Here is a 12,756-nt window from a genome sequence, read left to right on the forward strand (position 1 = left end):
TCAAATTATTAAATTTTAGTAAATCTGTAATGATTAACTACTATCAAGTTGGTACTACCGAAAATAAACTGCACACTATTCGACCAAAGAAGCTTAATCGGAGACGTCATTTTTTCATTCTGAAAGAAGTGGTTAAAAATCCGAAAGGTAACCGAAAAACTTGCATTAAAGTCGATTGGATATCGCCCAAAAATATATTTATATGAAAATTGACTTCTGAAAACAAGTTCTGTTCACATACGAATCGAAGTACAATCACTTTTAGATGTAAAGTATGGCGAAAACAAAATAAAGCTATGGTCCCTAATTATTTAGTTTAGATCGTTAAACATGATTCACAGTGCCGATGCGGCATCTTGAGTGGGAATGTCAGTTTTTAGTTTCAAAGTCCGGTCTTGAAAATAATAAAGAACGTGGTCGAAAAATTCTGCAAAGGAAAATCCAGAAACACGCATTAACGAATTCGGATGTGCTCAAATCGAAACTTCAGGAGGAGTGGCGAAATATAACGCCGAATGAAACCGAATGAACTAGAACGGCAAGAAGAGAACTAAATGTGGTAACATTTGTATTTGGCGAACCGGTAGAGCTAGAACTCTTTAATTTGCATTGAGGTTCATTCGGACTATAATTATCTGAAAAGTACTAAAATGCACTAAATTTAGTACAATTTCGTAGCATTTGAACGGATAGCTTAAAATTTGGAATGTAAATCAATGTTGAAAAGTAGAGTCGATGTAAGGAGGTGATTTTGAAAGTGTGTTCTCATGCACACGAAATGTACTAAACAGTACTAATTTTGGTACAATTTGAATTTGGAGGAATGGATGGAGCCGAAATTCTGAAATTTGAAATAAACATTACCGTCAAAGTGTAGGATTGGGATATGTAGTTTTTGATATTTGTACTTGTGAGTACGAAAAGTACTAAAATTGGTACAATTTGGATTTTAGGTGAACTAATAGATGTGGAACACTGAAATTTGGAAATATGTGTTGGTAGTTTGGGAAATTCGTACTTATGTGTACTAAATTTGGTCCAATTTGAATTTTGGGTCAACCAATAGAGCTGCAATCCTGAAATTTAGAGTTAGGATCACTGAAATTAAGATTACTGTTGGAGTGTAGAATTGGGGCATATAGGTAGTTTTTTGAATTCGTACTTATGTGTACTAAATGGTACTAAATTTGGTAATTTATACTTATTTGTACTACATGGTACTAAATTTGATGCAATTTGGATTTAAGTGATCCGATAGAGCTAGAATCCTGATAGAGCTAGGTACTAAATGGTACTAAATTTGATACAATTTGGACAGAGCCGGAATCCTGAAATTTGGAATTAAGTTTACTTTTGGATTATAGAATTGTGGTATGTGTGTAGTTTTGGAAATTTGTACTTGTGTGTACTAAGTTTGGTACAATTTTAATTTTGGGTGAACCAATAGAGGCGGAATCCTGAAATCGGGAAGCAAGATTTCCATTGGTTGTATGATATAGGTAGTTTTTAAAGTTCGAACTTGTGTACTAAATTTGGTACAATTTCAATTTTTGGAGTTAGGGTAACTTTTGGGGTGCAGGAATTTTTGGAAAATTGTACTAATGTGGATTTGGGTAAACCGATCCCTTTTGGAGTTTAGGATTGGGTTATGTTGGAAGTTTGGTACTAAATTTGGTACAATTATATTAGGGTGAAGCAATCGGGCTGGAATCCTGAAACTGGGAAATATGATTTCGATTGGATTTATATTAATGAGTGCTAAATGGTACTAAATTTGGTAAAATTAATATTTGGCCGAACCTATAGAGCTCGAATCATGCAATTTGGACTTAATTTTGAAAATAAGTACTACAAGAGTACAAAATATTAATAAATGCAACCCAAATTAGTGAAAAGCTAGATTTGTGTTGTGATCAGAATTGGTGCATAGTATAGGAACTAAGTGGTACTAAATTTTTAATTATTGTTAATATTGGTGTGTATGTTGATTAACTCCTCTGACATATGCCGTGCTCTGTGAAAACAAAATAAAATAATCATCCCATAACGAAGTAGTGGTCATATGTTAGTAAATAAAAATATCAAAAATGTGTATCATCCAAATATCGGTTTAGACCAGCTTTGGACCAAATCCGTTCCCCACAATTTTAAATCGAAATATAAATTTCCTATGTCGACTGGAGCCTATCGTTCAATTCCATTTCCATTGACATCGTATAAATGCATTCCTAACCGCAGAATCTCAACCGCAAACTTGTTTTAATTTCTCTTTTCTTGTTCTTTAGTCAGAGCATTTTGTCTTTGAAAGTGTCGAAACTATTTGTAGCGTTTAAAAAAAATCGATTACATCATCTGACAGCATCATTTAAGGTTATCCGAATGGAAAGGACCACCAACGCACTAGATCCTTTAAACTATAACCGCTTAATTTTGCCTAATCACGCGCAAAACAATTACAAATCCATTACCTAATTCATGAACGGAAAAGGCAAAACAACAAAGAGAACATTAGGACACCAATAAAGAAGGATGAAAAGGATATTTCTACGATCGACATATTATATAAATAATACATTTATAAAAGTAATAATACAAAGTAATAATACATTTATAAAAATCATAAACTATTTCTCCCCTCTCTCTCTCAATTTCCCCCGATTTTCCATTGGGTGGGCACACTTATTAGGCGTGCAATCATTAGTCGAATCAAAAGCCAACAAATGAACTAACCTCGGTCAAAAATTAGACGAGGGAGAAAATTTAGACCAAATGATGTTGATGATGACGTTGTAGAAATTGGATGAAACGAAACAAAATGACAAGCATGAAGCGCCGGCGCTAGCGGTCTCGTTGTCTTCTCTTTGTGTGGAAGAACCGAACAAAGCCGAAAAGGACATAAAGTAAGGCGTCTACCCAAAACAGTACCGTAACAATTTTCGAAACAAAAAAAGAAAATTTGCCAAGCTGTCCAAATTAGAAGACAAGACAAGGTTTTTCTTTATTTTTTTCTGATAACCCACAAAAATTTGTAAACAAGATTTTTTCAAATGATATTCGGAATGGCAGAATGGCCGTGGCAAATTCACAAACTGGCCATGATGAGCTCAACAAACAGAGGATAATTTGGTATTTTTGGTCAGCCTAACAAGATCAGTGATAAATCGAAATGATGATAGTTCCAGAATTTCATTCTTGGCCTTTTTACGTTGCGGCGAAAATGTTAATCACAAAGTTAATCTCCGTTATCGATTGTTGTGAGATTACTCTCTCATTCTATCTCCGCTCTTCCGCTATCTCTACTCATTTTCGTCTTGGCTGGTTAGAGGGTGGACAAATATGCCACAATTATGAATGTCCAATAAGTGGCGTTGGTTGGCTTGGAACCCATGACTGACTACATGTTCCAATGTTTATGATGCGATTATGATAACAACAAACCGGAAAGATCAGTTGTCCAATTTTTATGAGCATTCATCTCTTGTACTGTTCGTTCTCTTGTTGTGGGTGATGTAGATTTGTCCTTGCTGACAAATTTCCACGCTTGTAAAAAGAACAACCAGTTACAAATGAAAATTATGATGGTACTGCTTGGCGGTAACATGCTGAGTCCTTGTTGTTTACCCCTCAGCTATCTTCATTGATCTCCGATGAAAAAGTTGTGAAAACATGCCATGGATTTTTAGTTTTGTTTATCCTTTTGCGGATTTTGTGTGTGCAAATTTCTTTTTCATTTGCGATTCTATTGTTTAGATAAATGCGGTAGTTAATCTCGTTATTGCCTGCATGCCGTATGGCCTGGTTGCGGTTATATTCATAATTGCAGATTTTTTGGCTGCATGTCAGATCTGGTTGTGTTATTTCCGCCTACAATTTTCATTCTAATCTGGATTAAGTAGGGAGTTGTAGATATCAATTTTGAATATGTTCCGGTTCTTGTTGTTGCCTAATATTCCTAACAAGGTACTCGAAATTTGTAATTTATTTTACAGAAATGGCATTCGAAAATCAACGAAGTTTATAAATGAAAAATAAGTTAGCAGGATCGACTGGCGTTAATATTCGTCATCATTATAAATTACTATTTTTTGTAGAATTATATATAGATTACGGCATTGTGGAACCTACCAACTGCATGGGAAAATATGTGGACCGTGACGATTTTTTGGAGTTTCGAATGAAAGAAAGAAATATAAATTTCGATGGTACTATTACATTAGATTTATGTTGAAGTGAACATATTGCATGCATGTCTATGATGATCTATAGTGCAGTTTTTATGCGAGGAAGCATTTTCTCCTCTGAGATACATATATGGCAAAATACAGGAATTTGTTGGATTTACCGGTACAATTTGTTTATTAGTCTATGTCCAAACATAAACCTCTATCTTTATTTAAGGGGACCTCCCCAATTCTCGATTTTAAATTTTCAAGATTTTCATTGGACGGGTAAATGGTTACCAAGGCATGTTAAGGTTTGTAACTTTACACAAATATAATTGAAGATTTAAAAGAGAAGAAAAATAATTTGCAAAATTTGGTTGTTGTTTTTGGGGATTAAAACAAAGTCCTTATTTTTGATGGCGGGAATGATAACTCTTCACAGGAACATCAGAATCCGGAAATTCCAAGGGTGTTAGAAAGAGTACATGTATGGCTCTCGTATGAATTGACTTCGTAAAAAATTAATAAAATAACGGACCTTTTTTTGAAATTCGCCTATTTTTGACCACAAACTAAGTTTAAAAATAAGAAAGTCCTTCACCGATTGGCCTTATCCTTGTTTATACCATAGCTATACACTCCCAGAGAAACGTGTCAAAATTTGGAAAATTAGTTTTTGAGTTATCGTGCTCGCCATTTGTAAAAACACTGCTTCGAGAAAAATGCGTTTAAGGTTTGAGAATCACTCTTGCCGTCACTTGATGCTGACATAATAGTTCTTGAGATTTTCATGAAATGAAATCATGAAATTTTGTAGGGACATTCTTAGAGATGGGCAGTGGGTAAATACCCAAAGGGTAAATACCCGGTAAATTGGGTAAATACCCGGTAAATTGGGTAAATACCCATTTGTGGGTATTTATTTGGGTATTTACTATATTGAATCGGTAATACAACATCTTGCACCCTATTTCCGGGTTTCTGTTATCAAATCGATATAGAATGGATAGTTTTACGATACTTTAAAGACGTGGGTAAATACTTGGGTAAATACCCGAGTTTTTACCCAAAAATTGGGTATAAACTCATTAACTGCCGAACCACTTGACATAGGCGGCCAAAACTTGGACCCTGGGTCCAAGTTTTGATATAGCCCCCATATAACCGTATCTCCCGATTTAAGGTATTTTTTGCCTATTAGACACATTTTAAGGCCAAATTGGCTGTAATTTGGCACAGAGTGTTCTTTTTGGGTACCAAATGTCCATGCAAAATTTTATGTATGTAGGTCCACGTTTACTGGTAGCCCCCATACAAAGGTACCCCTTTGTATGTGTCTAATAAACAAAAAATACCTTAAATATGGGGGCTATATCAAAACTTGGACCCAGGGACCCCATGTTGGATTTCTATATTTTCTTTGTCATTAGAAACATGTGTGCAAAATTTTGGCCGCCTATTTCAAGTGGTTCGGCAGTTAATGAGTTTATACCCAATTTTTGGGTAAATACTCAAAATAGGGGTGCCTTTGTATGGGGGCTACCAGTAAACGTGGACCTACATACATAAAATTTTGCATGGACATTTGGTACCCAAAAAGAACACTCTGTGCCAAATTACAGCCAATTTGGCCTTAAAATATGTCTAATAGGCAAAAAATACCTTAAATCGGAAGATACGGTTATATGGGGGCTATATCAAAACTTGGACTCAGGGTCCCCATGTTGGATTTCTATATTTGCTTTGACATTAGAAACATGTGTGCAAAATTGTGGCCGCCTATGTCAAGTGGTTCGGCAGTTAATGAGTTTATACCCAATTTTTGGGTAAATACTCAAAATAGGAGTACCTTTGTATGGGGGCTACCAGTAAACGTGGACCTACATACATAAAATTTTGCATGGACATTTTGTACCCAAAAAGAGCACTCTGTGCCAAATTACAGCCAATTTGGTTGTAAAATGTGTCTAATAAACAAAAAATACCTTATATCGGGAGATATGGTTATATGGGGGCTATATCAAAACTTGGACCCAGGGACCCCATGTTGGATTTCTATATTTGCTTTGTCATTAGAAACATGTGTGCAAAATTGTGGCCGCCTATGTCAAGTGGTTCGGCAGTTAATGAGTTTATACCCAATTTTTGGGTAAAAACTCGGGTATTTACCCAAGTATTTACCCACGTCTTTAAAGTATCGTAAAACTATCCATTCTAAATCGATTTGATAACAGAAATCCGGAAATAGGGTGTAAGATGTTGTATTACCGAGTCAATATAGTAAATACCCAAATAAATACCCGCAAATGGGTATTTACCCGGTATTTACCCACCCCTTGGGTATTTACCCGGTAAATACCATCTCTAGACATTCTTGAATTAGTGTAGATTCGAATTAAATAAAATTTCTCCCTCACAAAGGGTCAAAATTTTCAATGTTTATAAATCCCATATCAGGCGAACGGACTATCCGATTTCAACCGAACTTGGCACAAATTTACAAAACCAAGATCAAAGCCTAGATAAAGTATTGACACCCCACAAAGGGTCAATATTTTATAAAATTTTGAATTTAATTTGATATACCCGATAATACCCGATTTGGTCAACATTAAATCCAAAACGTCTTTGATAAAACATATGGCTTATATAAAGCGAATAATAAAACCAGTGTGTAACTCCGAAGACATCCGCAAACCATAGGCTGAGAGTATATATCTGTCGGTAACACCGACTGACACTCTTTTACTGGTTTTAGCTTTCGTATGATAACAACTGTTAGAAAATGGGATTTATGGTCTCAAAATTCGGTATGAAAATTAGCGATACGAATGTCTCCATCGAATTTATCGAAGAAAAATCGAAAATCGCAAAAAAACCATGAAAAACAGCAATATTAAAAAATAGCGAAGTCAAATATAATGATATCAAAAACCTCCGCCGGTTCAGCTAGTTTAGAATAAATAGTAAGGCCTATCGTGTTTATAAATCTTGATTCTTTGTGGGGGAGGTACCATAAGAAGTAGGCCGATGAGTCTCAGTCTCGGTCTTGACCTAAATTTGTTAAAGATGTTCGGATGTGTAATGCTTTATGTTTAAGGAAATACGAGAAGTAGTTGGCAGATGGGTGAAATCTATGTTATCTATAATCTAGTTCATAATATAGTTAAATATGTACAGAATAACGTGTCATTGTATTAATAATTTTTGAGGAATCGTGCACAAAATGATGATGAAAAATGAACTACAGCAATCTTTAAATAACAATAAATTGAAACACTGAGGACCGTTGGAGCCTATTAAAAAAATATACCCGCCATTATGATTAAATTTTTTATTCTGACGGAAAATTAGAATATATCACTCTCATACAAATTTAGAATATCTAGCATATTTATCCTCTTACATACCTATCAGATTAAAGATCAACCATTTCTCGTTCTTCCACGTACAGCTTTTTCGGATCGCATATTCCAGAAGTACACATACATATATACTCCAAGGAATGAAAATTTCGTACTTTTTCAAATAAAAGTCCTGGTGTATTTTACACGCTGAATGTTGATCAATCATCACAAAAATCGCCATATTTACAATTTGGACAGATCCCATTTCATCATCTTTTTAGTTTAAAATTAAAATATACCGAATCGTCTGTTTACTAGAGACATCTAGTGCAAGATGTGAAAATTATCGTCGAAGATTTGTTAAAAATAGTATAAAAATACAAATGCATCAGAAACTTCATAGAATCACGGGAGATTACATATGGATATAAAAATCGGAATGTTCACTACCGCATGCGCTTGGTACCAAATCTTCCCGCTTAAAAGTATCAATATAAGACAAAAAATTGGGTAGCCCCCTTTTTGAGCATTTCCACATAGTGAGCATTTTCGACAACTTTTAAAGACGCTTGTCAGCTAGAGTGACAGTTATTGATAGCCAAAATTTGGTTATCTGGTTTCTTAATAATTCAAGTTACACTCCATATAAAATTTACATACAGCACAGAAAACTCCAAGAAAAAAATATATTTTTTTTTTGAAGTTATATTACAATTTTAATACATATCTATATGACCCAAAATTGTATTTGAAGTAAAGATCGTTCCCTCTGCTATCAAAAAATAATACAATTTTTTTAATTATATCAAAAATGTATAAGAAATTATACAAAATTCTATGTGATCTATTCTATGGCTGTAAAAATGTTAAATTCCAAAAGGAATAACTGAATATCTATTAACAATAAAATAAAAGTTAAATTGAAATCTGAGCCAGGAAAGTGTCCGTAATCGATGCAATAAAAGAAATCGCGATTTTATACTTGATTTCAGTTCACTTAGTTGCATGTTAGGAATGTTCTTCATAGAACCTTTAAAAATGTCTCTTGTAAAATTATGAATTATTTATGAAATTATGGATTATATTTGTGTCGAACGAAACATATTTAGCAACATTTTGTTGTTATTATTTTATTGGTTAATAGAGGTCCTACTGTATAAGAAATTATACAAAAATTTATGTGATCTATTCTATGACTGTAAAAATGTTACATTCCAAAAGAATAACTGAATATATATTGACAATAAAATAAAATTTAAATTGAAATCTGAGCCAGGAAAGTGTCCGTAACCGATGCAATAAAAAATTCGGGATTTTATACTTGATTTCAGTTCACTTAGTTGCTTGTTAGTAATGTTTTTCGCAGAACCTATTTTAAAAAAGTCTCTTGTAACATTAGGAATTATTTAGCTGGATTATCGTGGATTATATTTAAGCCGAACAAAAATATTTAGCATCATTTTGTTGTTGTTATTGTTTTTATGGGTTAATGCAGGTCCTTCATTTTTTCCTCACTGATGCTAAATTTCCAACAGAAATCGCTTTACAAATGAAATAAAAAATTTAAAAAGCAAACATCGGTAAGTTCGGCTGGGATCTTCAAAATACATAAAACTGTACTAGATCTTATGTCAAAATTGGGATCTAAATTAAACATTTTCTCAAGTAAGTTTTTTCCCCACTGAGAACCCGAAATGACTAATGTTAGCCACACCGCACGAAAAATTTAGATTCGACCGTCAAAATAAGTTAAAAACTATGTTTAACCGAAGTATTTTTTTAAACATTGGAACACACATAAACATTTTTGGGAATCCTTATATGATAACGAATCTCAAAATTTAATCACTTTTTAATTACAAACCAATCAGGCATATATTTAAGAACGGTATCCAAAATCGTATTCGCATTTGCTAAAAATCAAGAAAAAATCGTAATTTTTTACCACAATTGTAGAATAACAAAAATTTTCGGTGACATCTGCTGCAATTGTCCCAGTACTCGTTTTTCTCAATAAGTAAATCTTGGGAATATTTAAGATTTCATGGTTGTAAGTAAAAAAATTACGAAAACATCTGTAAAATCTGTTTGGTCTGTTGTCGTCTGTAATGAAGTCTTATAAAAATCTCTATTCAAAATTTATTCTCACAAAAACTCAAAAAGAAAAAAAATCGGCAGAGTTGATGTTGCAAAAGTTTATAACATGATGATTTTTTTACATTTTTTCTTCTTCTATAAGAAAATCGACAAAAAAATAAATCAAAAACAAAAAATTTAAAATAAAAAATCTTCAGACGTTAAGCAACCAATCAGCATGGCTTGCGATTACCCACCACACTTGGCCAGTGAACATTTCATTGGTTGCAATGTATGTAGTGGTTGGTTGGATGGTTGGTTGGGTCGTAAATCAAAAAACAAAGAGAATAACACAAAAACTGGATGGACGGACAGAAAGACAGACATTCGGTATATTTTAAAGGGAGCACGTGCTGATGCTGTTGCTAGAGTCGAACGATTTGTTGGCTGGCTCTTGGGCGAGACAACCACAATCCACAGCTGTTGTTGTGAATTAAATTCCAATACATGGATACACCAGCAAGGGGCATGTACAAGGATGGCCAAAACACACACAAGGACTGTGGTGGCTGACTGTATGTGAGCATTTGTGCCAGGGTTGTTTTAACCATTGGAATGCAAAGGAAGGCAATACTCTTCTGTGGAGCAACTTACCTGTCTTGTGTGCGTGTGTGTACCTGAATGATACCTGCTGCTGTGGTAGATTCACTTGTATGAAATTTACCACAACCAGCAGAGCTATAAATACCGGCCACAGGACTCTGGTTAAGACAGAAACTCACTTGAGTTGCAAGGAATAACAACTACGGTTAAAAACACCAATTTAATTTTTCTCGTGAAAAAATCCGATCTCTTTCTCGCCAATCACCATGTCTGCCAACGAAGTTTATCGTTACTACTACAAAACCTCAGAGGATTTACAAACTTTCAAGGGTACCAGCACGGAAACTTATTTCAATCCCATGGCTGTGTACAATCCTCCCCAGCTGAGTCAGCAGCCGGGACATTTGCCTCAACATTTCCAGGTGGCGCCCAACACAATCAACGCGACTAGCAACCAATATTTGAATACCCATGGATATTTGAATTTTGAACAGGCCTCCTCCGATGGTTGGCTAACCTCGTCACCAGCCTCACATCGTTCAGAAAGTCCTGAATTTGTGGATCTCAATGTTATTTATGGTAACATGCCTCAACAGCATCATCAGCACCAAATCATGCAATATCCTCTACTGACCGCCGAACAAATTGCTCCACTACAACACCAGCAGCAGCACCAACAAATTTCCCCCGTTCCAGTTGAAACACCCAACATTACCGTGCCTGAAACCTGTGTACCCATGGGTTCCTCCAATGTGGGCACCTGTAAGACCGTTAAACCCGCCACCAAACCCAAAAGGACCTACACCCGCAAACAAAAAACCCAGCAAGCTCCAGTTGCCAACAATACTCCCGCACCAATTAACCCTCAACCAACTCCCGCACCCCTAACTACCTACACCGCTGATGATTTCCAACAATTTGTGGATTTCGATAATGCTGGCGGTCTATTCGAGGACAGCGTTGATGCCGATGACCACCTCATGTTTTTCGATGCTGATGGCCACAGCTCCTCCCAAGATGACTTTGAAGCCAATGGCTCTTTTGATTTCCATGATCAGGATGACTCGGCCAGTTCCGCTCACAATGAATCGGATCCCAATGAAACCCAAGCAAATGGCAAAAGACGTCGTGGCAAACAAATCTCTCCCGTTGTTAAGCGTAAACGCCGTTTGGCCGCCAATGCCCGTGAACGTCGTCGCATGCAAAATCTCAATCAAGCTTTTGATCGTCTGCGCCAGTACTTACCCTGCCTGGGAAATGATCGCCAACTATCCAAACATGAAACTCTACAAATGGCCCAGACCTACATTGCCGCCTTGGGTGATTTACTGCGTTAAATTCGAATTCGAATTTTCGTTTCGGAAGATGGAAACTGAGTTGAGCTCGTGCCAAAGTTTGTACCTTGAAGATAAACAAAATCAAGCCACAAAAACCTGCCTCAGAATGTAAATAGTTGTTGCTTTGTATTATAGTAAAATTTAGTTATTTTATTTTTCAAATTTTGTAATTATTAATTTATGAAAACCTGGAAGACATTATTAGCTAAATAAGTTTTTTTATATATATAACAAATGATATTATATTTAATTAGCCAAAATATATATTTTTATGAAATTTAAAAAAAAAAAATTAAAATATGCTTTTTGAATTTGGGATTTTGGGAAAATGGATTTACAAAATTGAAAATGTAGCTGAATATTGAAAATAAATATTAAAATTTGTTCTTGGTCGTTTAAAGACAATTAAAACTACACCAGACTGAAGTTAATCCTTCGTTATTGAGAACTATAAACTCCCTCAACATGACGCACAGTGTCACGACCGCGGCCAAAAATGGTCAAAACCAAGTACCACGGAGGACAATTTTTTTGATGAGGATTGATAGAAAGTACTCCAATATCGATATGTCGAGTAGTTTTGTCTCTACAAATGTTCAAATCTGATAATTATTTATAAACTGATTTTTTACCATATTTTCGAAAAATGGGTGTGTTTTTCTGATGCTCAAATATTTGAATATTCGAATTAATGGTTATTATAAAAGTGTTTATTTTGGTTGCTGTGGATGTAAAAACTAGGATTCGCTTTAGTTTTTATGTATATAGATATCATATGGTGTATACAGTCGTCCACACTTGTAGTACTTAGTTCATCAAATTTTGAAAGTAGAAAAAAAGTTTAAAAAAGGTTAGTTCTAATTTTTTTTTATTTGAGTGGTGAAAAGTGTGTTATTTAAGGAATAAAAAAAATTAGCTGCGGTGTCCTGCGGTTCTAAGAGTTATTTAACATTTTGGTGACCACCTTATGAAAAAATATGGCATATTCACAAAATGGTTAGAAGCGAATGGTCAAATATGTTATGTATACAATTAAATAAGTTATTGAGGGTCAAATAGGAAGGAGAAAATGGATTCAGAACATAGTAATAATACAATATTTTACATAAAATGCGCAATTAAGTGGTGAAAACGTTATTCGAAGCGGAGATATGGGAGAATTAGTTTTAAAATATAGCTTTTAAATAAATGTTCAGTCAGTTTGAATATTATACTTATTTATCAGATCAT

General features: G+C 34.7%; 1 protein-coding gene across 1 annotated transcript; it reads left to right on the plus strand.

The window, feature by feature from the left end:
* The first annotated feature begins 10,455 nt into the window (after window positions 1-10,455).
* Window positions 10,456-11,526, plus strand: LOC133324349 (protein atonal-like). Its single transcript, XM_061533194.1, has one exon. The coding sequence runs from the start codon at window positions 10,456-10,458 to the stop codon at window positions 11,524-11,526; it is 1,071 nt and encodes a 356-aa protein (XP_061389178.1).
* Window positions 11,527-12,756: the final 1,230 nt, after the last annotated feature.

The sequence above is a fragment of the Musca vetustissima genome, unplaced genomic scaffold (assembly GCF_032173495.1).
Source record: "Musca vetustissima isolate MV318-11 ecotype Yass unplaced genomic scaffold, APGP_CSIRO_Mvet_v1 utg74845, whole genome shotgun sequence".
Taxonomy (NCBI): Eukaryota; Metazoa; Arthropoda; class Insecta; order Diptera; family Muscidae; genus Musca; species Musca vetustissima.

What these genes read in the sequence shown, in the direction of transcription:
- LOC133324349 (XM_061533194.1), top strand. Translation starts at nt 10,456, where the DNA reads ATGTCTGCCAACGAAGTTTATCGTTACTACTACAAAACCTCAGAGGAT.